This window comes from Orycteropus afer, unplaced genomic scaffold, assembly GCF_000298275.1.
Source record: "Orycteropus afer afer isolate SDZICR_OR568_19922 unplaced genomic scaffold, OryAfe1.0 scaffold00028, whole genome shotgun sequence".
NCBI classification, from domain to species: domain Eukaryota; kingdom Metazoa; phylum Chordata; class Mammalia; order Tubulidentata; family Orycteropodidae; genus Orycteropus; species Orycteropus afer.
The window spans coordinates 18,476,348-18,502,655 of NW_006921615.1; the positions used below are offsets into that span (position 1 = coordinate 18,476,348).

Below are 26,308 nucleotides of genomic sequence, written 5' to 3' on the forward strand. Positions count from 1 at the left end.
GTAACTCAGTCAATTGACATAACAGAGTTCACAAAGATAATGTTCTACATCCTAGTTTGGCAAGTACCATCTGGGGTCTTAAAAGCTTGCGAGCAGCCATCTAAGATACAACTATTGGTCTCTACTCTCTGGAGAAAAAGAAAATGAAGTAAACAGAGACTAAAAAGAAATTAGTCCATAGGACTAATAGCCCACATGAACCATGGTCTCTTCTAGCCAGAGACCAGAAGAACTAGCTGGTGCTCGGCTACCACAACTGGAATATTCTGGCCAGGGACACAAAAGAGTCCTGGATAGAGTGGGAGAAAAATGTTAAACAAAATTGAAATTCCTAAAACAAGCAGAATTACTGTACCAATAAAGACTAGAAGAACACCCAAGATTATCACCCTAAGACACCCTTTGAACTTGGAACTGAAGCCACTCCCAGAGGTCACCTTTCATCCAAATACACTGGCTTACAAAATGAACAGTATCACCCATGAGTAATATGCTCCCTTAAACAATCAACTGTATGAGACCAATGGCTAACATTTAGCCAAAAGCAAAGATAAGAAGGCAAGGAGGGACAAAGAAGTCAGATCAATAGAAACAGCACAAACAGAATGAATTAATGAGAATGCTGACACATTGTAAAAACTGTAACCAATGTCTTAAAACAATTTGTATAAAAATTGTTAAATGGAACCTAATGTGCTGGACCAATAAGCAACATTACCGTGAATGGAGAAAAGATTGAAATACCTGAATCCACAATCAACACTCAATGGAAGCAGCAGTCAAGAAATCAGACGATGTACTGCACTAGGCAAATTTGCTGCAAAAGACCTCTTTAAAGTATTTAGGAGCAAATATGTCACTTGGAAGATGAAGGTGTGTCTAACCTAAGCCATGGTATTTTCAAACACCTCATATGCATGTGAAAGCTGGACAATGAATAGGGAAGACCAAAGAAGAGTTGATGCTTTTGAATTGTGGTTTGGTGAAGAATACTGAAAATACCAACGACGCCAGAAGAACAAACAAATCTGTCCTGGAAGAAGTGCAACTGGAATGCTCCTTGGAGGTGAGAATGGCTAGACTTAGTCTCACCTACTTTGGTCATGTTGTCAAAGGGACCATTCCCTGGAGAAAGAGATGATGCTTGGAGAGTCAGCAAAAAAGGGGAAGACCCTCAACAAGATGGACTGACACAGTGGCTGCAACGATGGGCTCAAGTATAGCAAGGATTGTGAGGATGGCACACGACCAGGCAGTGATTTGTTCTGTTGTACACAGGGACACTATGAGTCAGAGGCAACACTGTGGCATCAAACAACAACAGCGTGCTATACAAACTTTCACCTACAACACAACACAGTATTTTTTTTTAAAAAGAAACTTGAAATACATTTGGATTCTGATTTGAACACATCAACTATATTAGGCATTTTTGAGACAATCATAAAAGTATGATTTTGGAGTAGGGAGTAGAAAACAAATGAAATTTACTTAGTTTAATAGAATAATGAGGTAATCATAAACTGGTTATGAAAAAAAAGTCTACATTTTTTAGAGATGCATACTCTATATATATAAGTGATTTCTATAAGGTTGGTTGGCCAATGTTATTTTCACTACCTTTTTAATGTCTCAAATTTTTCATTAAAAAGAAAAAAATTATACTTAACCCCTGTTGTAAAATGATGTTATTGTTCTACGGTACTTCATTAAAAGTTACCAATATGACAATTGGTTTTGTTATAGGTCTACCTACAAATGTGACACTCTTTCTATGTCAAAAAAAATATGGTTGTACAAGGAGGAGAGAGATTAGGACTCTCATATACTGCTGGTGGGCCTATAAAATGTTACAACCACTGTGGAAATCCACATGGCGACTCCTTGAAAAGTTGAAATCAGAAATACCATTTAATGCAGCAATCTCATTACTAGTTATATATCCTATAGACGTGAAAGCCAAGATATGAACAAATACATGCACATCCATGTTCATCACAACAGCAAAGAGATGGAAACAACCTAAATGCTCATCAACAGAAAAATGGATAACCAACTATGATGTTGTTGTTGTTAGGTGCCGTCGAGTCGTCTCCAACTCACAGCGACTCTACACACAGCAGAATGAAACACCGCCCAGTCCTGCGCCAGCTCCGTGATCCCTGCTATACTTGAGCCCATCGCCACAGCCAATGTGTCAATCCATCTCCTTGAGGGCCTTCCCCTCTTTTGTCGACCCTCCACCTTACCAAGCATAACATACTTCTCCAGGGAATGGTCCCTTCTGACAACATGACCAAAGTACAGATGAAGTCTGGCCATTTTCGCTTCCAAGGAGCATTCCGGCCGCACTTCTTCCAGAACAGATTTGTTAGTTCTTTTAGCAGTCCATGGTACTTTCAACATTCTTTGCCAGCACCACAACTCAAAAGCATCAAATCTTTTTCAGTCTTCCTTATTCATTGTCCAGCTCTCATATGCATATGAGGTGATTGAAAATATGGCTTGTGTCAGGTGCACCTTAGTTCTCAAGGAGATATCTTTGCTCTTCAGCACTCGAAAGAGACCCTTTACAGCCAATGTCCCCAGTGCTATACATCGTCTAATGTCCTGATTACTGCTTCCATTGGCGTCTATTGTAGAACCAAGCAATGTGAAGTCTTTGACAACTTCAATCTTTTCTCCATTTATCATGATGGTGCTTATAGGTCCAGTTGTGAGGATTTTTGTCTTCTTTATATTGAGGTATAATCCATACTGCAGACTGTATTCTTCAATCTTCATTGGTAAGTGCTTCAAGTCATCCTCACTTTCAGCAAGCAAAGTTGTGTCGTCAGCATATTGCAGACTGTTAATGATTCTTCCTCCAATCTTGACACCACGTTCTTCTTATAGTCTTCATATAGTCCAGCTTCTCAGATTATTTGCTCATACTGAATAAGTATGGTGAAAGGATACAACCCTGACGTATCCCTTCTTGATTTTAAACCATGCAGTGTTCCCTTGTTCTGTTCAAACGACAGCCTCCTCATATAGGTTCCTCATGAGTACAACTAAGTGTTCTGGAATTCCCATTCTTCTCAATGTTATCTACAATTTGTTATGATCCACACAATCAAATGTTTTTGCACAGTCAATAAAACACAAATAAACATCTTTCTGGTATTCTTTGCTTTGAGCCAAGATCCATCTGACAACAGCAATGATACCCTTTCTTCCACATCCTCTTCTGAATCCAGCCTACACCTCTGGAAGTTCCCTGTCAATATACTGCTGTAATTGTTTTTGAATTATCTTCAGTAAGATTTTACCTGCATGCGATATTAATGATATTGTTTGATAATTTCCACACTCTGTAGGATCACCTTTGTGGTGGTGAATTTTGTGTGTCAACTTGGTTGGGCCTGGTTAAGTGGCTGGGCAGCTGAATGTAATTATTCCCCATAGTGAGAATGGTAATTAGCTCCATGGTGGAATCTATTGCAGCAGCTGAGTAGCTACTTCTGGTATGTGGTCTGCTTCCTGTATATAAGAAACAGCTTTGAGAAGGGTCTCCAGCTTATGGCATGCTTGAACCCTGCGTGTAGCCGTGTCATTGTTCTGCAGCCTGCGATACTCTGCCAACTTTGGGACTTTTCAATAGACTTGAGTTAATAGCCTGCCATGTGTTTTGGTAACATCGGGACTGTGCCATTTTATTTTTCAACCTTAGCTTGTTAGCCTCAGCAGCCAGTAGTTGCCTGAGTGAAGAGATGCCTCTAGCTTCAGTGGGCCGGGAGCAAAAAGCAGAACTGATGTCCAAGGTCGAGGGGCTTTCATACAGCCCCTAGAACCTGGCACTTTGAACTTGGACTTAAAGCCTCCAAACTGTGAGAGAATAAACTCCTGTTTGTTCAAGCCATCCCATTTGTGGTATATTGTTGTCAGAGTGGTACTAGGTAACCAGAACAACCTTACTTTGCAATGGATACAAATACAAATCTCTTCCAGTCAGTTGGCCAGGTAGCTGTCTTCCAAACCTCTTGGCATAACCAACTGAGTGCCTCCAGTGGGGCATCCATTTGTTGAAACATCTCAATGAGTATTCCGTTAATTCCCATTGTTCTTCGCCAATTCCTTCAGTGCAGCTTCGACTTCTTCCTTCAGTACCACCAGTTCTTGATCATATGCCACCTCCTGAAATGGATAAAGATAGACCAGTTCTTTTTGGTACAGTGACTCTGTGTATTCCTTCCATCTTCTCTGGATGCTTCCTGCACCATTCAATATTTTGCCCACAGACTCTTTCAATATTGCAACCTGAGGCTTAAATTTTTCCTCAGTTCTTTCAGCTTGAGAAATGCCGAGCATGTTCTTCCCTTTTGGTCTTCTAACTACAGGTCTTTGCACATATCATTATAGTAACTGGCTTTGTCTGTTTGAGCTGCTCTTTGAAATGTTCTGTTCAGCACTTTTATCTTGTCATTTCTTCCATTTGCATTAGCTACTTTCCATTCAAGGGCAAGTTTCAGAATCTCTTCTGACATCCATTTTGGTCTTTTCTTCTTTTCTCATCTTTTTAATGACCTCTTGCTTTTTTCATGGATGATGTTCTTGATGTCATCCCACAATTCTTCTGGTTTTCGGTCATTGGTGTTCAATGCATCAAATCTATTCTTTAGATGGTCTCTAAATTCAGAAGGGTATATTCAAGGTCATATTTAGGCTCTCATGGACTTGTTTTAATTGTCTTCAACTTCAAGTTGAACTTGCATATGAGCCTGGTCTGTTCCACAATCAGCTTCTGGCTTTGTTTTGGCTGAAGATGTTGAGTTTTTCCACTGCCTCTTGCCACAGATGCAGTCCATCTGATTCCTGTGTACTCCATCTGGCGAAGTCCATGTGTATAGCCACCATTTGTATTGTTGAAAAAATGTATTTGTAATGAATAAGTTGTTGATCTTGCAAAATTCTATCATGAGATTTCCAGCATTATTTCTGTCACCAAGGCCAAAATTTCCAACTGCCAGTGATTCTTTTTTGTTTCCAAATTTTGCATTCCAGTCACCAGTGATAATTAACACATCTTGATTGCACGTTTGGTCAATTTCAGACTGTAGAAGTTGATAAAAATCTTCAATTTCCTCATCTTTGGCTCTGGTGGCTGGTACATGAATTTGAATAAGAGTTGTATTAACTGGTCTTCCTTGTAGGCATATAGATATTATTCTATCACTGACAGCATTGTACTTCAGGACAGATCTTGAAACATCCTTTGTGATGATGAATAGCACGCCATTCCTCTTCAAATTGTCATTCCTAGCATAGTAGATCATATGGTTGTCTGATTCAAAATGACCAAAACCAGTCCATTTCAGCTCACTAATGCCTAGGATATCAATCTTTATGCATTCCATTTCATTTTTTACAACTTCCAATTTTCCTAGATTCATACTTCATACATTCCATGTTCCTATTAATGGATGTTTGCAGCTGTTTCTCCCCAATTTGAGTCGTGCCATGTCAGCAAACGGAGGTCTCGAAAGCTTTACTTTATCCATATCAGTAAGTTTGGTTCTACTTGGATGATGCAGCTCTTTACTAGTCATATTTTGAAAGCCTTCTGACCTAAGGGGCTCATCCTCCTGAACTGTACTGGATAATGTTTCTGGGCTATTCATAAAGTTGAGCAGTAGACTCATGTAGAATCAGACAGTGTTTCTCTGCTATTCATAAGGTTTTCCCTGGCCAATTCTTTGAGAAGTGGACGGCCTCTTCCTTCTTCCTAGTCTGTCTCAGTCTGTCAGCTGCATTGAAACCTGTGTACCATGTGCAATCCTGCCAGCACTTGAAACACCGGTGGCACAGCCTCAAGCCTCACAGCAACATGCAAGCCACAACAGTACGACAAAATGACACTCAAGTTTGTTTCCCTTAGCTGTTTGAAACTTCTCTGCCCTCCCCTTACCTGGATCCCTGGCTGCTGCTCTGCTCTGTCATCCCCTCTGGCTTCACTTTCCCCCACTAAACTATGATACATACACACAATGGAATATTATGCAACCCTGAAGAATAATGTAGAATCTGCAAAACATTGCATAATGTAGATGAACTTGGAGGACTATGCTGAGTGAAATAAGTTAATCACAGAAGTACAGATACTGTATTGGTTCACTATTGTAAAAAGTCAAGGAAAAGTTTACATATGGAAGGAAACTTTCTCTGTTGGTTACCAGGGTTGGGAGAAGAGAGGAGGGAACACTGCTAGACAGGTAGAGACAAGTATTGATTTGCGTGAAGGGAAATGCAATATACCAAAAGGGATTGACCAAGGAAAAGGAAGACACAAAGAGGTACACAAGAGGTACAGACAACAAAGATAAACCTTTTTACATATACAATACTGTGTGATCAGTGATAACAAACATTAACCTATCAGTAAATAGATGGCTAGACAAGCTGAATGATCAGGTATGTGTAGGTAAAAGGGAATATATCCATGAACACATAAAAGGTTGGCAGAGGATATTTCTACATATGTATTTGTACGTGCTGCAAGAAATGTCCACTTGTATAATAGAGCTAACAAGAGGCGAAGTTGTAACATCTTAGCCACAGCCAGCCACACTGAAGAACAAGTAGTTGGACCTGTGGGTTCGGGTATGTGGTCGCAGGGGACATCAAACTCAAATGGCATAACATACTACACAAAATCTCTGTTCTACATCCTACATTGGTGAATGAAGACTGGGGTCTTAAAAGCTTGTAAGCAGCCATTTAGATGCAACAATGGGACCCTCCTCATCCAGAGCAAAGAAGAATGAAGAAAACCAAAGACACATGGAAATAATTAGTCCAAGGGACTAGTGGACCATGCAAACCTCAGCCTATATGAACATGAGACCAGAACTAGATGGTGCCTGGCTACCACTGTCAACCACGTGGGAAGGGATCGATAGAGTGGGAAAACAATGTGGAACAAAACCCAAAATCATAAAAAAGACCAGGTTTACAGGTCTGATAGAGCCTGGCAAGACCCCCTGATACTACGGGCACTAGTTACCCTTCAGTTCTAGAACTGAACTCACTCCCGTGGCTTCTAGTCAAACAACAGACAGGTATATAGCATGAACATGTATATTAGGTAGATACACACCTTAGAATGATCAATCATGGAAGAACAGAGGGCAGTATTTGCTCATGGTGATAGCTCAGGGGGCAGAAATGAATGGGAAAGAAGGACACAGGGAAGAGTTAACTACAGAGAGGAAGTGGAAAGGGAGCTGCTATACTGTGGGGAATTGCAGTCAATGTCATGAAACAAAATGTGTAGGAACTGCTGTATGGAAAATGAATATGCTCTCTAAACTTTCACTCAAATTAGAATTAAAAAAATTATATATATATATGGTTGTTTAAAAAAAACTTATAAACAAAGTTTATCCAAAAATTCACATAAGGAGACTTCCAGTGAGACAGCAGAATAGGCAGACAAGCCACACAGACCCTCTTCAACAAAGAAAAGAGAAACCAACTCACACAGATACAGAAGATAATCCTGGAGTCCTGAGCTTTGAGAAGAAGGTTGCAGTAGTGGATTGAACACCAACTAGAAGAAGAACCTGAATGAAAACAGTGAGTAACAAGACAAACAGAGCAGTGGACTGTCAGATATCCTGATGGCACAGACTGCCTGAATATTTCCAAGTGGTGTTAGGACCTGAGAATTAACCTAAAACTTGGCCCTGCTCACCAAGGGCTCCAAGGATGACTGAGCTAGTGGCTGATGACTAAACATGGAAACAGCAAAGGAGGAGATAAACTGAACTGTAGACTTTTGGCTGTCCGGAGGGCACAGCCATTTTGAATATTTACAAGCAGGACCCATTTTGGATCTTTAAAGCAACAGCATTCTCATTCAGATGCCAGGGATCTACAAAAGGCTCCATTTGCCAAGGACAGCGTAGACATACGAGAGGCTGATAACTGGAAAGGAGACACGTGGCGAGTATATAAGTGCTGTCAACTAGTGAATAGAAGAGCACAGTACCCTGCTTACTCAGATAACATCCAAACCTAACAAAGAAAGTGAAAATCCTGGGTGAATCACTCCAACATAAAATCACCAATTAAATATAAACATGAAAATATCACAATGTCTTGGAGAAAACAGACCATCACACTCCACATAAAAAAGCAAAATAAAGCAGGAGAAACAAGGAACCAGAATACAGACCCAGAATACATCCCTGAGGAAGAAGCAGCATTGGAACACCCTGATAAAGAATTCAAAAGAATTATAGTTAGGTACCTTCAACAGACTGAGAGAAAGATTAAGGAAAACACTGACAAAATTGAGGAAAACACAGAGAAAACCCTACAACAATTTTGAAAGACAATACAAGAACAAAATGACAAAATAAATGAAAAATTAGAAATGATACAAAATCTACAGACAGAAATCCAGAAGATTAATACTAAATTTTCAGAAATACATAACACATTGACTGGGCAAAGGAGTAGAATTGAATCAATGGAAGACAGAATAAGTGAGATTGAAGACAAATACCTCAATACTTCTTTGGAAATGGATTAATAGAAAAAAGATCAACACAAAAAGAAGAAAGCCTAAGGTTCATGTGGAATACAATTAAAGGAATAACCTATGTGTAAGTGGAATCTAGAACAGGAAGAGAAAAAGAAAAACACTGAGAAAATTGTCCAAAATTTGTTGGAAGAGAATTTCCCTGATACTATGAAAGATGAGAATATATCCATTCAGGAAGTCCAACAAACCCCAAACAGGATAGAACCCAAAATAAAATCACCAAGACATATCAACATCAAACTCACCAAACCAAAGACAAAGAAAAAATTCTGAAAGCAGCATGGGAAAAACAAAAAGTTACCTACAAAGGGCAACCAATAAGGCTAAGCTCTGATCTCTTGGCAGAAACCATGTAGGCAAGAAGGCAATGGGATGGTACATATAAAACTCTGAAAGAAAAAAATTTCCAACTAAGAATAATATACTTAGCAAAACTGTTCCTCAAAAATGATAGGGAAATTAGGAGATTTCCATATAAGCAGAAATTAAGGGAATTTGTTCAAACCTGACCAACCTTACAAGAAATGCTAAATGGAGTCCTTTGGACAGAGAACCAATAAAAGCAAACAACAACCAACCATTAACACACATGATGACATAACCCAAAAACCAACCTAGTTACGGAAGTATCCACAGTAAATAAAACTATGAGATTGTAAAAAGTGAACCAGAAATATCAATTGGCAAATGAGGAAAACTACAAACCAAAAAGAGGGAAAAAACTGTGTAGCTACAGAACTTCTAAATGGCATGGACGTCAAGACAACTGAAAGATAGAACAGACTGTTCTAAACTTGGGAAGAAAATTATAAATCACAGAGTAACCACAAAGAAAAATGATGAACCATCACATCAAAATAAAAAGAAGACAAGCATAAATATTTAGCAAATACTAAATCTATAGCAACGAAGGAAGTGATAACATGATTCATACACAAAATGAGCTGAGCACAGAAAATTATATGGAACAAAGAAATCAGCAACACCACATTAAAAAAACACAGCAAAATGACAGCAATAAATTCATACTTTGTCAACAATTACACTGAATGTCAGTGGATTAAATGAACCACTTAAAGAGATAGAAAGTTGCAGAACAGATAAGAAAACATAACCCATCAATAAGTCATTTACAAGAGACACATCTTAGAGACAAAGACAAAAATAGACTAAAAATCAAAGGCTGGAAAAAGATGTATCAAGCAAATGGCAACCATAAAAAAGCAGGAGTGGCAATATTAATTTCTGATCAAATTGACTTTAAGACAAAAACCACCATAAGAGACAAGGAAGGACATTATATAATGATTAAAGGATCGACTGAACAAGAGGACATAACCATAGTAAATATCTACACACCCAATGAAAGAGCCCCAAAATACATAAACCAGACTCTAACATAATTGCAAAGACAAGTAGATGACTCCACAGTCATAGCAGGAGACTTTAATATACCACTTTCAATGAAGGATAGAACAACTGGAAAGAAACTCAACAAAGATGCAGAAGAACTAAACAATACAATCCACCAACTTGATGTGCATCTACAGAGCACTTCACCCAACAACAGTACAATATACATTCTTATCCAGTGCACATGGAACATTCTCCAGGACAGACCATATGTTAGGCCACAAAGCAAGCCTCAATAAATTTAAAACATTGAAATACTGCAAAACATCTTCTCAGATCACAATGTTATAAAATTAGAAATCAACAATATGAAGATCAATGGAAAAAGAGCAAACACGTGGAACCTGCATAACATCCTCCTTAAAAATGACTGGCTAATACAATAAATAAAAAGTGTAATTTAAAAATTCCTTGAATCAAATGAGAATGAAAACACAACATACCAAAATCTTTGGGACACAGCAAAAGCAGTGATCAGAAGCCAATTTATAACGATAAATGCACACATCAAAAAGGAAAAGAGCCAAAATCAATACCTCCACCCAACATCTCCAACAAATAGAAAAAGAGCAGCAAAAATAGCCTACAGTCACCAAAAGAAAATAAATTATATAGATTCAAGCAGAAAAAAATGAAAGATAAAATAGAAAGACAATAGAAGATATCAACAAGACTAGAAGTTGGTTTTTTGAAAAGATTAATAAAATTGACAAATCACTGACAAATTTAACAAAGGAAAAGAGGGAAAGAATACAAATAACACAAATAAGAAACTAACTGGGTGATATCACAACAGAACCAACAGAAATTAAAAGGATAATATCAGGAAACTATGAAGAACTATACTCGAACAAATTTGAAAATTTAGAAGAAATGGACAGATTTTTAGAAACATACTACTTACCTAAACTAACACAGACTGAGGTAGATAATTTGAACAGACCCATAACAAAAGAAGAAATTGAACAGGTCATAAAAAATTACCACCAACAACAAACTACAGCCCAGATGGTCTCACTGGAGAACTCTACTGAACGTTGAGAGAACTGACACCAATGCTACTCAAACTATTCCAGAACATAGAAAAGGATGGAATCCTCCCAAATTCATTTTATGAAGCAAGCATAATCTTGATACTAAAACCAAGCAAAAACATCAATCAAAAGGAAAACTACAGACTAATATCCCTCATGAATGTTGTTATTGGTATGTGTCATCGAGTCAGACCCGACTCATAGTGACCCCTCCTTGGGTTTCTGAGGCAATATCACTATGGAAGTAGATTGCCCCATCTTCCTTCCAAGGAGTGGCTGGTGGGTTTGAACTACCAGCCTTCTGGTTAGCAGTCAAGTGGATTAGGCACTACGCTACCAAAGCTCCCATCCCTCATGAATATAGATACAAAAATTTTCAACAAAATCCTAGCCAATAGAACAGAAGAATGGATAACCAAACTATGGTACATACTCACAATGGAATACTATGCACCACTAAAGAATAACGTAGAATCTGCAAAACACCGCATAAACTGGATGAACTTGGAGGACATTATGCTGAGTGAAATAAGTCAATCACAGAAGGACAAATGTAGTGTTAGTTCATTATTGTAAAAAGCCAGGAAAGGCTTATATATGGAAGGAAAGTTTCTTTGTTGGTTACCAGGGATAGGATGGAATGGGAGGAAACACCGCAAAGCAAACAAAAAAAATGCACTGACCCATTTCACTTTAGTTTTGTGTATTTCACTGTATATAAATTATATTTCAATAAAATGTATTTTTTTAAAAATTCTAGGCAATAGACTCCAAGAACATATAAAAAAAATAATACAAGTATGCAAGGATGGCTCAACATTAGAAAAACAATCAACGTCATCCATCACATAAAACAAAGGAAAAGAATATGATCATATCAATTGATGCAGAAAAAGCAGTTGATAGAATCCAACACCCATTCCCAATAAAAGCTCTCAGCAAAATAGGAATAGAAGGGAAATTTCTCAACATAATAAAGGGCATATATGCAAAACCAACAGTCAGCATTATTTTCAATAGAGAGAGACTGAAACCATTCCCCTTGTGAACAGGAACCAGACAAGGATACCTTCTATTACCACTTCTATTCCACACTGTATTGGAAGTCCTAGCCAGGGCAATAAGGCAAGAAAGGGAAATCAAAGGCATCCAAATTGGTAAGGAAGAAGTAAAACTCTCCCTATTTGCTGATGATATGATCCTATATAGAAAACCCAAGAGACTGAGCAAAAAAACTATTAGCACTAATTGAGAGATTTAGCATACAGTGACAGGATACAAGATCAACATATAAAAATCAATTGGATTCCTCTACACCAACAAAGAGATTGCTGAAAAGGAAATCAATATCATTTACAATGTTGTTGTTGTTATGTGCCGTCGAGTCAGACCGACTCATAGCGACCCCTCCTTGGGTTTCCGAGGCAGTATCACTACAGAAGTAGATTGCCCCATCTTCCTTCCGAGGAGTGGCTGGTGGATTTGAACCACCAGCCTCTAGTTAGCAGTCAAATGCCTTAGGCACTATGCTACCAGAGCTCCCATCATTTACAATAGCTACCAGCAAAATAAAACACTTGGGAATAAATCTCACTGCGGCGTATTGCCTAAAGCACTTGACTGCTAACGAGAAGGCTGGTGATTCAAGCCACCAGCCACTTCTCAGAAGGAAGATTGGGCAATCTACTTCTGTAGTGATATCACCTCAGAAACCCAAGGAGGGGTCACTATGAATCAGGTCCAACTCAACGACAGTGAGAGTTTTGAGGGACAGAAAAGACCTGTACAAAGAAAACTACAAAACACTACTTCAAGAAACCATAAGAGATCTACATTCTACATAAATGGAAGAACATAGTTGTGGACAGGAAGACTAAACACTGTGAAAACGTCAATACTACCCAAAGCAATCTACATTCAATGCAATTCAAATCCAGATCCCATCAACATTCTTTAAGGATACGGAAAAACCAATCACTAATTTTAAATGGAAAGGAAAAAAACTTCGGATAAGCAAAGCACTATTGAAGACAAGAACAAAGTAGGAGGTCTCGCACTCCTGGATCTCAAAACCTACTATAAAGCCACAGTAGTCAAAACAGCCTAAGGCACTTGACTGCTAACCAGAAGGCTGGTGGTTCAAACCTACCAGCCACTTCTCAGAAGGAAAATGGGGCAATCTATTTCCGTAGTGATACTGCCTTGGAAACCCAAGGAGGGGTCGCTATGAGTTGGATCCAACTCCACGGCACATAACAACAACAGTCAAAACAGCTGCGTTTTGGTACAACAGACACATAGACCAGTGGGAGACCCAGAAACAGATCCATCACCCTATGGTCAGCTTATCTTTGACAAAGGACTAAAATCCATTACATGGGAAAGAGATGGTCTCTTTAATGAATGGTGCTAGCAAAACTGGATATCCATTTGCAGAAAAATGAAACAAGATCTGTACCTCACACGATATACAAAAACTAACTCCAAATGGATCAAAGACTTAAATGTGAAACCCAAAACTAGTTCCTCAAGGGAAAAAAAGGGGCAAATTTAGGGGCCCTAATTTATGGTATAAACAGACTGTCAAGCATAACCCAAAATGCACAAACAGCAAAAGATAAACTTGATGAACGGGACCTTTTAAAAACTACATTTTTATGTGCTTCAAAAGACTTCTCAAAAAAAGTAAAAAGAGAACCTACAGATTGGAAAAAAGTATTCTGCAATGACATATCTGACAAGGGACTTACTTCTAAAATTTATAGGAAAACACTTCAACAACAAAAAGTCAAACAATCCAATTAAAAAATGGGCAGAAGACATGAATAGACACTTTACCAAACAGAATATTCAGGCAGGCAACAAACACGTGAAGAAATGTTCACAATCATTAGCCATTGTTGTTGTTGTTATGTGTTATGTGCCGTCGAGTCAGACCTGACTCATAGTGACCCCTCCTTGGGTTTCCGAGGCAGTATCACTACAGAAGTAGATTGCCCCATCTTCCTTCCGAGGAGTGGCTGGTGGGTTTGAACCGCCAGCCTTCTGGTTAGCAGTCAAGTGCCTTAGCCACTATGCTACCAGAGCTCCCTCATTAGCCATTAGAGAGATGCAAATCAGAACAACAATGGATACCATCTGGCCCCAGCACTAGTAACAAAGTTCAACAAGACAGAAAATAACAAATGCTGGCCAGGATATGGAGAGATTGAGACTCTCTTACACTGCTAGTGGGACTGTAAAATGCTACAACGACTGTGGAAAGCAGTATGGCAATTCCTTAAAAAGTTGGAATTAGAAATACCATTGGATCCAGCAATCCCATTATCAAGGACAAGAACAGATATATGCACACCCATGTTCACCACAGTACTACTTGTAACAGCAAAAAGATGGAAACAACCTAGGTGCTGATCAACAGAAGAATGGATAGCCAAACTGTGGTACGTACACACAATGGAATACTATGCAACACTAAAGAATAACGTAAAACCTGCAAAACACTGCATAACGTGGATGAACTTGGAAGACATTATGCTGAGTGAAGTAAGTCAATCACAGATGGACAAACACTGTATTAGTTCATTATTGTAAAAAGTCAAGGAAAGGTTTATATATGGAAGGAAACTTTCTTTGTTGATTACCATGGAAGGGAGGGGAACACTTGCAAAAATAAAAAAACAAACAAAAATTCACTTAATAGTTGTAGACTATTTGTTCATGAAAACTATTATTCTGCTTAACTCCCTGGGGTATTGGTTTGGAAATTAAGAAAAGTCATACTTACCTCTAAACAGGGGTCAGCAAACTGCCACTGTTGGGCCAAATCCAGTTTAACGCCCGTTTTTGTATTAAAAAAAAAAGTTTAACTGGAACATAGCCACACTCATTTGTTTACTATACTGTCTATGACTGCTACAATGACAGAGTTCAGTGACTGTAACAAAGATCATACCAAACCCCCACTGCCACTGAGTCTATTCTGACTCATAGCAACCCTACAGGACAGAGGAGAACTGCCCTATAGGGTTTCCAGGGCTCTAAATCTTTAAAGAAACACACTGCTTCACATTTCTCCCATAGAGTGGCTGGTGGCTTAAAACTGCCAACCTTCTGGTTAGCAACTGAATGCATTAATCATTGCATTACCAGAGCTCCTTACAGAAATCACAGGTCCTGCAAAGACTGAAATATTCACTATCTGGTTCTTTATGGAAAAAAGTTCGCTGACTCCTGCTCTAAGCTATCTCTTAAGCCTTCACGGGCAATCCAGGTGCCACGGGAGATGCAGCTAAAGAGAAAGGGCTTCGATTCCGAGTTCTGTTGCTTAAGCTCTCACCACATGGGGAGGTCCAAGTGAAGAAACACTGCTTTGGGCTGCATTTGATTTCATATTCCAGAAAACAGTCTTATAGACACATAAGCCTAACTCAGACTGGCATGGAGGAAAAATAACAAAAGAAAGACAAAAGATAAAAGTATAATAAAACACATGGTAATCACTCTTACTCAAGACGTCTTAGTCATCGCAACAGGTCACATACAGCATTTTTTTCTAGTTTCTCTATTTTTAACCCTAATATTATCTTCCTCAAATATGTAAATAGAAATCATACTTGTTTAAACAAACTTATTTTCTGTTTCTTCATCTAGAATATGGACCCCATATAAGGACAGAGAATTTCTATAGCCCAGCATTATACCCCCAGTGTCTAGAAAATTCTCAATATACACTCAATTATGAGTACTAGGGTTCTGTCTTATCATCACTTAACAAGTCTGAGACTCTAACAACTATTTACTCAAAAATGGTTACTGCCCTCCCCATAAGGTACAAAGCCATTAGTAGCAACACTTAGACTCTACAGGTCCTAATGCTTCTCAGTTCCTTGAGTTGTTGTTGTTATGTGCCATTGAGTCAGACCTGACTCATAGCGACCCCTCCTTGGGTTTCCCAGGCAGTATCACTACGGAAGTAGATTGCCCAACCTTTCTTCCAAGGAGTGGCTGGTGGGTTTGAACTGCCAGCCTTCTGGTTAGCAGTCAAGTGCGTTAGGCACTACGCTACCAGAGCTCCCAGTTCCTTGAGAGAACACTATAATATGGCACTTTGAATAAATCATCAAGCTGTATATTTTGGAGATAGTTAAAGAAAAAAGAGAATTTTTATTAACTTTTATATTTAAGTTTTAGATTTCAGGCTTAAGTATCTTTGGCCCAGTGCAGTGTAGTAAATTACTTAGTGTGGCTTTTCTACCCATTAAGTCTTTGTAAACTCCGAGGTGGAATTTGCCACGAGCAACTGAGGAGCTCCTGATTGCTAAAGTTGTCCACCTGGGGTATTTCTGTTGGGAGTGGCACTAAACAATGTTCTGGGAGGTTCCTGTTCTCTCAGGTGTTTAGAATTCTGATGTTATGATTGGCTAGTTTGGCCACTCTGCTGGGCTCAAAAGGAACCCTCCTAGAGGCAGAACTCTCTCTCTGCTGGTGAGGAAGGACATGCCCCAGAGAGACACGAGCTGTTGGGAAAGAGACGCAAGAGACACGAGCTGTTGGGAAAGAGACGCAAGAGACACACATTGCTGAGAGAGACACCGAGGGACACGCACTGCTGGGAGAGACACTGTGAGAGACAGCAGGCTGGGAGAGAAACTTAGCATTTTTCCTGAACTTGAATTGTAGCCTGGTGCTTCCCTAAAAAACCCCATTATCTGTGAGTTCTGTGTGGCCACGGCAGTGAATTATCGAACCAAGGAGAGAGGTGGTGGGTGCTTTGGGAGGAAGAGCTGGAAGGAGGCAGCATGTCTGGCCTTGTAGGAATAGGCCTTGGGTTACTGATAGTGACTCTGTCTTCCTCTTGTAGGATTAGAGGAGGTCAGGAGATGTGGCCTCCTTGCCCCTTTAGCAACTAGGGAAAAGATGGACTAACTAGCAACTAATCAAATTTCTGTTCTGGTTTCCAACAGGGTAAGAAGACTAAATGGTTTCTACTCTACCCTGTGAAAGGCAGAAGAGATACAAATAAGTAAAAAGAGTAGGGGAGAAGGTTGGTTTGTAGAGGGTAAAGTGAGTACTGAACTTTTCTGCATGTTGCCTAATGATAAGAGGTCAGGTGACTGAGCACCTATCCTCCCTTGCAAGGATATATTCCTTTAAAGAAGTTTATTGGCAATTTCAAAAGGGTCTAGGGAGTGGGAGGGAGGAAGTTCAAGGGCAGAACATTCTTGCCTTTTTTTCCCTTAAGAGTGTTGAGAAATAATTGAACAAGGGAGAAATGAAGAAATATATAAACATGGCTGACACTTCAAAAAGAACTTTTTAAATTAAATTAGAACAGAATTTTGAAAAAAACTCACATTTTCTTTTTTTGGTTAGAACACTTCTTGCACTGATCATCAGCCTCTACACATACAAGAAAAGAGCCCTCCTCTTAAAATCCAGCTCCTGACCTAAAGGCCTTTGAATGCCTACGGGGTAATCCCTCATTCAAACTAAATCAAATTCAAAAGCATAGTAAAATTAACTCATGCTATCCATGTCTCTGATGGAGCTCTAGTTAAAGCACTTGGGTGCTAATCTAAAGGTCAGTGGTTCAAACTCACTATGTGCTCCATGGGACACAGACGTGGCAGTCGATTTCTGTAAAGATTTACAGCCTTGGAAACTCTTTGAGACAGTTCTCTGCCCTATAGGATTACTAGGAGTCAGAACTGACTTGACAGTATGGATTTGTTTGTTTTTTTTGTACCCGTGTCTCTTACCCCAGCCAAAGTCAAAATGTTTTCCAATGATTTGGTCATGATGAGACGTTTCTTGGCACGAGTTACTGCAACATACAGTAAATTCCATTCATCCTCAGAAAATGACTCTAAAAAAGGAAAGGAAAAAATATATAGCCTCAAAAGGCTGCTTATAAAAACTTACGTTCTTATCTAAATGTTTACTACCCCTCACACCTCCCCCTCAAAACAAAACCACTCCAGATTTGTTGGCAGTATACATAAAATTTTCCTACACATACCAACTCCGAAAATAAACGAAAGCCTAACAGACTAGTGGCAGAGAATATTGAGCTACAGGTAAATCTTTGAATCTGTTCATTAGTTATTTAACATACATAATACACCAGATAAATATGGACATTCATTATCCCAGTTATCCTCAGAATAATCCTGTGAGACTAAGAAGAAACTAAAATGGTCAATCAAATAAACAAGGCCACAGCTAATCAAATGCCCAGGATCTAACCCCAAGTCTGTTGTTGCCTTTGATTGCCGTCGATTCTAAATGACAGCAACTCCATGTGTGCAGAGTAGAACTGTTCCATAGGGTTTGTAAGGCTATGACCTTTTAGAAGCAGCTTGCCAGGCCTATCTTCCTAGGCAGGTCTTGATAGATTGGAACTATCAATCTTTTGGCTAGTAGTTGAGTGCTTAACCATGTGCACCATCTAATCTGCTCCTCTCAAAACCCCACATTCTTTCCATCTCATTATGCTGTCTGTCTGGTACTACCTAATCCAATCACGATACATCCTATGTTGTCATGGGACAACCAAAGAAAAATAAACTTACAACTCTTTATTGCCTATCTTACACCTCTCTCCTGTCATTCACAATATTTAACATAGTGGTGCTCAATAAAAAGCAAATGATCTATGAATATACTACAAGCTATTAAACTGAATACTTTAGATGGGTGAATTTTATGACATGTGAATTATATCTAATAAAGCCATGTGCCCCAAAAATTAAGGATGTAAATATGTAATGACCAACAGTGCAGTGAGGGGGAGATTATAAATTAAACAAACTTATTTCTCTCTGGCCACCTCCTTTTCCCACTCTACTCCAGTATATGCTCAATACCATGTCTTTCTCTCCTTTTATGAGTATTTTCAGGAAAGGTAAGGAATTTTAGTATTTATATTTTTGTCACTCCAATGTCTGCTATGCTCCAAATTTTGAATCCATGGTTAACAGAGAGTTTTTGTTTGTTTTTCAGGAAACTTCAAATGGGTTTACTATAACATTTAAAACCAAAACAATACCACTGATGCTTCTTAGAGTTTAATAACTAGCCTGGAGTATAAACTTACATAAAACCAGACAAATGATAGAATACTCACTATTGCATCTTTTATGATTTCCTGGCCTCTTTAATAAAAGAGAGCAGATCATTTAAGCAGTGAGCAAGTATACTACATAAAAGTTTTAAAGTGTTTATGAGGCTAGGGCACCCATGTCTAATGATGAAAACTCCAAAGCTAAAGAGCAGATACATACTCTTAGAGAGGTAGAACTGTAAAGGTTTGGGTTTTCTAAAAAATATAAGAATCAAGAGTTTAGACTAGGAGTTGTTTCTTTCTTCTAGTGGATCATACCAGGAGACCAACCAATAGAAAATAAGACAGTCAAGATGAAGCATCCCCAGTCAACTCTTAATGGTTAAAACAGAAGAGTGCAAACAATTTCCTCACCAACTCGGAAGTGGGGAAGCTGTGCCAGATTATGCCGGGCACAAGGCACTTTCACAAAATCATCCAAAACATGCACGGTATCAAACTCCAAGCCTTTGGCTTTGTGCACAGTGCCCAAAATGTACTCTAGAATTAAAACAGTATGCAGTTAGATGGGTGCTTGACAGAGAAGGAAAGAAGAGAAAAAAAATTATATTCCTCCTAATATACTCTGAAAGCCCTAACTACATTCTCTTGCCCATGTGTAGAGTGTGTGGGGGGGGGGGAGGGGGGAGGGGAAGCAAAGTGGGACTACAATCAAAAAGAAAAATAGTAAATGAAAGGTAAGGGAAAAAGTAGTTGCAGGAGAGGTAGTACATCTCAGAATCCCATTCCAGAGCTCTAAATGACTATCTACTTCCTGTATTTTACAGATAAAAGGACAGAGGCCCAGAAGAGGTTGAGTGGTTTACCCAAAGTTACACACAGTGATAGAGTTACAATTAGGAAACTCTGTTTTACTGGCTTGGAAGGAGAATACAAATAAAGAGTCTCTAAAGAAGAAAGACAGCTTTACTTCCCTTTCTCTTAAACAATGCCAATAACTCAACAAAGCCGTCCTTTGTCATGTTTCATGCAGACAAGAATCACCAGAAAACCATGTGTTCCTTCTCCTGGTGGGAAGTTAAGAACTGTTTCCTTACCTGCAAAGTCCAGATCTTCTATATGGCATTTTCCTATCCTTTCCACCAGTTCTGGAATTCTGATATTATACTTCTCAACCACCGCAATCTTTGCTTCAAGCTCCTTATCCTCGGCAGCAGTCACATACCTCTTCAAGCCACTAAAGCCTTCCTTGTACACCCATCTTCTAATAAATTTGTCTTTAATAATCAGGTTTTCTAAGGAGAATATATATACAGGTTAACATGACATAAGCTGCACTAAAATACAGTGGCAAAAGATAGACATTTACAACCAACAACACAATATATCAATGGCTTTAAAGTTGGGAAATCCAGGTTCTAGTCTTGACTACATCACTAACTTGCTGTGTGTTCCTGGGCAAGTCAGTGAAATTACCTGTGCTTTAGCCTCTACATCTCCAAACTGAGGATAAAGAACCCCACCCTTGAGCTCCTTACCTACTTCACAGGGATATGAAATAGCGCTGTAATCATGAAAAGAAAAGCGCTACAGAAATGTTAGATATTATAATTGGGGTCCATGCAGAAGTTTCTGTGTATAAAGCAGCCCAGGCAGACAGAAAGATGGTGGGGAAGACAGCATAAGGGACCAATGTTAGAAAGAAACTTAGACTTCTGAGAATAGGATCCAAAAAGAGCTGTCAGTACCTCTGAGAACAGGAGGCCTCAGGCATCCCACTCTTCATAGGAAAAGAGCAACACTAGCTCTACCCTGCTCTGGAGGAAAATAAGAACACTGACTGAGAACAGCCCACTCCTTTCCCATCCCTTGTCATCTGAATGCTTCCTTCCACTGCACCAAGGCCAGCAGGGTACTCACGTTTCTTCCGTTCTTCCTCTGGCTGAAGAAGGATCCAAATATCAATGATTCTGTCCAATCCAAATGATTTAATCCCCTGAAAAAGTTTTTTTGGTGGGATTTTTGTTGTTTTTTTTGTTTTGTTGTTTGTTTTTGTTTTAACAAAACAAAGTAAATGTAGAGATGGGATTTAGAAATGAGACAATTTCCTGGAAACAGATCTCAAACTGTACCCAAAGCATAAAGACAGCAAGCAGGAAACTCCATCAAGGACAGAGTGCTAGGCTGTAATGCAGCTGAAACTCAGCATTATGCAATTCTAAGTTTTGGATGCCACCTCAAACTCTTCCTATATTTTTGTAAAAGTAAAATGCACTTTGTTTGCTCATTGATAAATGGGCAATTTAAATCTACCTTTCAAGGAACATAAAAAGATTGCAGTGAAGACTATAAATGGTACCTGAATACAAAGTACTGAGTATGATACTTACCATTGTTTCTTTTGAGGAAAGAACTATTTACTATAGGTATAGGTTATTCTACATTTTACAAGGTAAGCTCCTGGGTGAGAGGACCTGACTATATCACAGTTGACTGTAACCCAATCTACCTAAGCAGTGTTTGCTGAGCACTTTGTGCTCCAGCTCTAGCACAGAACCAGGCACTAACACAAAGAAAGAGATGACAAGGGCCCCACATACAAAAGGTTCATAATTTCTTTGAGAAGAGACACATAAACATCAACATAAAACAGAGACTAAAATAAAACAGTATACATTATAATTCAAAAGCAGATGTAATCTAATAGAACAATGCACATTATGGGCAATAAATGGATATATGAGGAGAAGAGAACAACTTACTTTTCAATATGCCTAATGTGGGTGAAGGAGCCCTCTGGTAGCATAGTGGCTAAGGCACTTGACTGCTAACCAGAAGGCTGGCGGTTCAAACCCACCAGCCACTCCTCGGAAGGAAGGTTGGGCAATCCTACTTCCGTAGTGATACTGCCTCGGAAACCCAAGGAGGGGTCGCTATGAGTCGGGGCCGACTCGACGGCAAACAACAACAACAACAATGTGGGTGAGGGAGCTCTGGTAGCATAGTGCCTAAGGCACTTGACTCTAACCAGAAGGCTGGTGGTTCAAACCCACCAGCCACTCCTCGGAAGGATAGGCAATCTACTTCCGTAGTGATACTGCCTTGGAAACCCAAGGAGGGGTCGCTATGAGTTGGGTCTGACTTGACGGCACCTAACAACAACAACGTGGGTGATATTCCAAAAGTACTATTTTCTTACAATGAAAAGCGGAATTATGCTATATTCAGTGGGTGAAATATTGTAAAGTCATTAAAGTAGCAACATGAAAGAAGATATGCTTATATGCTGAGTGAAAAATAGCATACATTTTTATGTACCCTGTAACTGCAATCATGTAAAACATATACATCTATTAAGGACAAAGACAAAAATAATTAGGAAAAATGAAAGTTATTATACAAAATACTGAGATTATGGGTGACTTTTTTCATCCTTTCACTTTCCAAAATTTCTATGACTATATAATTTTTATAAGGAAAAAAATATTTTTTGTTATGATTCATTTGCTGTATTTGTTGAGCGCCTAACACACAGGCCCTCAAAAATGGATGAATGAATATATTTTGGTCACATAACGCTGCTTCAAAGAGTTAAAAATGCCATACACATATCAGTTAATCCTCCTAACTTCCCCGTGAAACAGGTAAAGAAAAAGGCATTATTTTTATTTTAGAGGAGAGAATGAGGCACACAGAAGTTGTGACTTGCTCCAAGCCACACAAAGTTAGTGACAGAACCAGAGCTAGAACCCAGGTGTTCAAACTCAATACACTAGAGACCATTAGTACCTCCCAGCACACTGTTACCTTGGTTGTTCTATAACAATGAACAACACACAACCAAAAAATTTTCAGGTAGATACCCAACAACCAGCGGCCTCATTTATATAGTAAAAGGTAAGAAGAGCACTCATTTTTTAAAGAGTGGAAGATAAGACCTTCAGTTGCTATTGGCCTGATTTTATAGCATAATCAGAATGGCCAGGGGTAAAGACTTCAGTCACAGCTCAGCCTGCTGAAAATGGTCAAAAACTCAAATACTTTCTTGCATAATAATCCTATTTAAGTTGAAAGTTTTGATTGGATATGTTCACCTGCAAAGTTTCTGTGCATGAGGCAGTCAACAGAAATGTACTCTTACCCCAATCAAATGTATCTTTGAAGGTACTTCTCCTTCAGTCACTCGCACAGCCTCATCAAACACATTGGCGTTTGTCCGGGACAACAGGGCCACTTGCCCTTTTGTATCACCTCTAATGCCACCTTTTGGGAGAGAGCACAAACTCTATGGCAAATCAAAATAGAGAGGAAAACTAATTTTTGCTAACAAATAAAAACAGAGTAACTGAAGCCTTACTCTGATTGTTTCCTCCAACCAGAGTCTTTTTCCTTACTCTCTTGCAGACATCCAAGATAGTAGCTCCCACATAAGCTATTTCCACACCAAATCTAAAACTCTGTTGGAAAAAAAAAAAAAAGGCATTAGCAAGCCCCTCCTGATGTATTTTAGCACATTTCTATCACTGCCAAGTCCTGGTCTCGCCCAACCCAACCAGTTATTCCTGACTCACGCTACAAGGAAAGGGTATTTGGAAATTCCCACCAGTAAAACCACTTATACCTAAATGGGAGCTTGGTAATCAAAGAATGAGTGGCCCTGTTTCCCAATGTTAAAAACAGAAGCCATGGCAGTGTAGTAGTTAAAGCACTTGGATGCCAACCAAAAGGTCAGTGGTGCAAACTCACCAGCTGCTCCGTATGAGAAAGATGAGGCAATCTGCTTCCTTAAAGATTAAAGCCTTGGAAACCCTCTGGAGTAGTTCTACTCTGTGCTACAGTGTCGCTATGAGAACTGATTCAAAGGCAATGGGATCATTTGTCCCCAAACTCAAATTACAATGTTTATAATCATCTTTTTCTTATCACTGCTACCAACTTAGTTCAGAAACTCAAACTTTATGCTGAACCTCCTTGGTCTCCTTACCTCCAGTCTACTCTCTCTGTTAAATGATTCTCTGTACCTCAGCCAGATGAATCATTCCCACTTCTATTAATACATTCCCTGGCTACAAAGAAAGAAGACCTATGCATAAAGAAAAAAGTGATGAGCTCACTTTGATGATCCTTTGCAATATAGATAGTTTTTATTTCCCATTATTCCCTAACATTGACAGTAAACTTTTAAACAAACTATCCTTTTTCCAAATCAAATCTTACAAAGAACTTCAAATTATACAAAAGATTAAGAGAGGGTAGGGAGGGTTTTTCCCCTGGCCTTTGAGAGGCCTTTCAACATTAGTTTTTAATACCATTGTCTTACATAAACTAGATACAAGTGTGATCGTTATTCCATGAGCCTTCCCTGCCTTAGCTCATGTTGCTTTCCACCAGCCTAGAAGTCTTTTTCACCTATCAAAATCATTTTCTACCTTCCAAATTCAGCCCCAGACCCTACTTCCTTGATCACTCATTCCAGTAGAAAGATCCCTTTCTGCCCCAAACTTGTGGTGTTTATTAGTTTTTGCATGTATTCCTAACTTAAGACAATAGAATATTAGGTAATCTGATAATACAGTCACTAAAGTCAAAGGAAAACTAGGTCTTCAAAAAACAGTACTTTATTATTATAAAAAAGTATTCTGAATAGTGATATTTAATAGTGATATTAAATTACCAAATAAATAAATAAATGGGGAGAAGAGACAAATCTCCTTTGCAAAAGAATTCCAAATAATTTATGTAGATACTCCACCCTCAAGGAGAGGGCCACAAATCCCCATTCCTTGAGTGTGGGCTTAGTATAGTGACTTCCTTCCAAAGAGCAGAGTATAAGGGAGGGGAGGTGAAGGTAAAACTTTATACTGGAAAAACCTAACAAACACTACTTCAGCTGGGTGATCAAGGTCAATTACAACAGTTATAAATCATGTCAATAGCGTGTATCCTCCTTGATAACATGTGATGAAAATGGCACTTTACCTCCATGGTCTTCCTCCCAAAAATCTATAACCACAACCTAATCATGAGAAAAACATCAGACAAATTCCAATGGACAAACACCTACAAAATACTTGATCAGTCCTTCTTAAAACTGTCAAGATCATCAAAAACAAGAAAAGCCTGAGAAATTGCCAAGAAGAACCTAAAGACACATGAAAACTATATGTAATATGGTATCATGAATGGAAACCTGGAGCAGCAAAAGACAATAGTTAAAAACTAAGGAGATATGAATAAAGGACTTTTTTTAATAATGTTATCAACACTGGTTCATTAATTGTGGTGTATGTATCATATTAATGTAAGGGGAAAATATAGGTGGGTGGGTACAAGGGAATGCTCTGTACTATAGTCTCAATTTCTCTATAAATCTAAAGCTGTTCTAAAAATAAAGTCTATTTATTATTATTATTTATTTAAAAAAAAAAAAAACTATTCTGAGCTAATGCCATCCTAAATCACCACAGCATACAACTATTCAAGAAAATACAGCCACAGAGTAAGCTATAGGACTTTTTATAACATAACAAAACAGCACAAATTACAAAACATAGTATATAAATCCAAAACCAAACTCACTGCTGTCGAGTCGAACTTAACTCATAGCAACCCCTCCTTGGGTTTCTCAGGCAGTATCACTACAGAAGTAGATTGCCCAACCTTTCTTCTGAGGAGTGGCTGGTGGGTTTGAACCACCAGACTTCTGGTTAGCAGTCAAGTGCCTTAGGCACTATGCTACCAGAGCTCCACAAACATAACATAGTACATAATTTTTTTTAATTATGATAAATATGTATGTAACAATACATTTGTCATTTCAACATTTTTCACATACAATTCATTAGCATTATGATCATCATGTTCAACCATCACCACTATCTGTTTCCAAACTTTTCCATCACATTTAACAAAAACTCAGGTCTCCCATAAGCAATGAGTTCCCTCTCCCCGTCCATTCTGCCCACCCCTGGTAACCAGTCATAAACTTTGGTCTCTAAATACATGACCATTCTATCTATTTCATATAAGTGGATCACACAGTATGTGTCTTTTTTTGACTGACATATTCACCCAGCATAATGTTTTCATGGTTCAGATTATATACTTTAAAAAGTGACACCTGTAATGTCCTACAACTAGTACTGAGTCTCTTAAAAGCAGTGGTTTTCAAACCTCTTGGTCTCTTTTTAAATTTTTTAAACTACAAAT

At 38.7% G+C, this 26,308-nt stretch overlaps 1 protein-coding gene across 1 annotated transcript in view; it reads right to left on the reverse strand.

The window, feature by feature from the left end:
- The window catches only part of FBH1 (F-box DNA helicase 1), a 73,895-nt gene that overhangs the window by 11,901 nt on the left and 35,686 nt on the right, over window positions 1-26,308 (reverse strand). The window contains exons 14-19 of the mRNA XM_007935458.2: window positions 23,457-23,556; window positions 23,241-23,362; window positions 21,020-21,095; window positions 20,197-20,394; window positions 19,514-19,639; window positions 17,796-17,902 (exon numbers count right to left, since the gene is read on the reverse strand). Coding sequence (XP_007933649.2) covers window positions 17,796-17,902; window positions 19,514-19,639; window positions 20,197-20,394; window positions 21,020-21,095; window positions 23,241-23,362; window positions 23,457-23,556 — 729 coding nt within the window. The remainder of the gene's footprint in view (window positions 1-17,795; window positions 17,903-19,513; window positions 19,640-20,196; window positions 20,395-21,019; window positions 21,096-23,240; window positions 23,363-23,456; window positions 23,557-26,308) is intronic.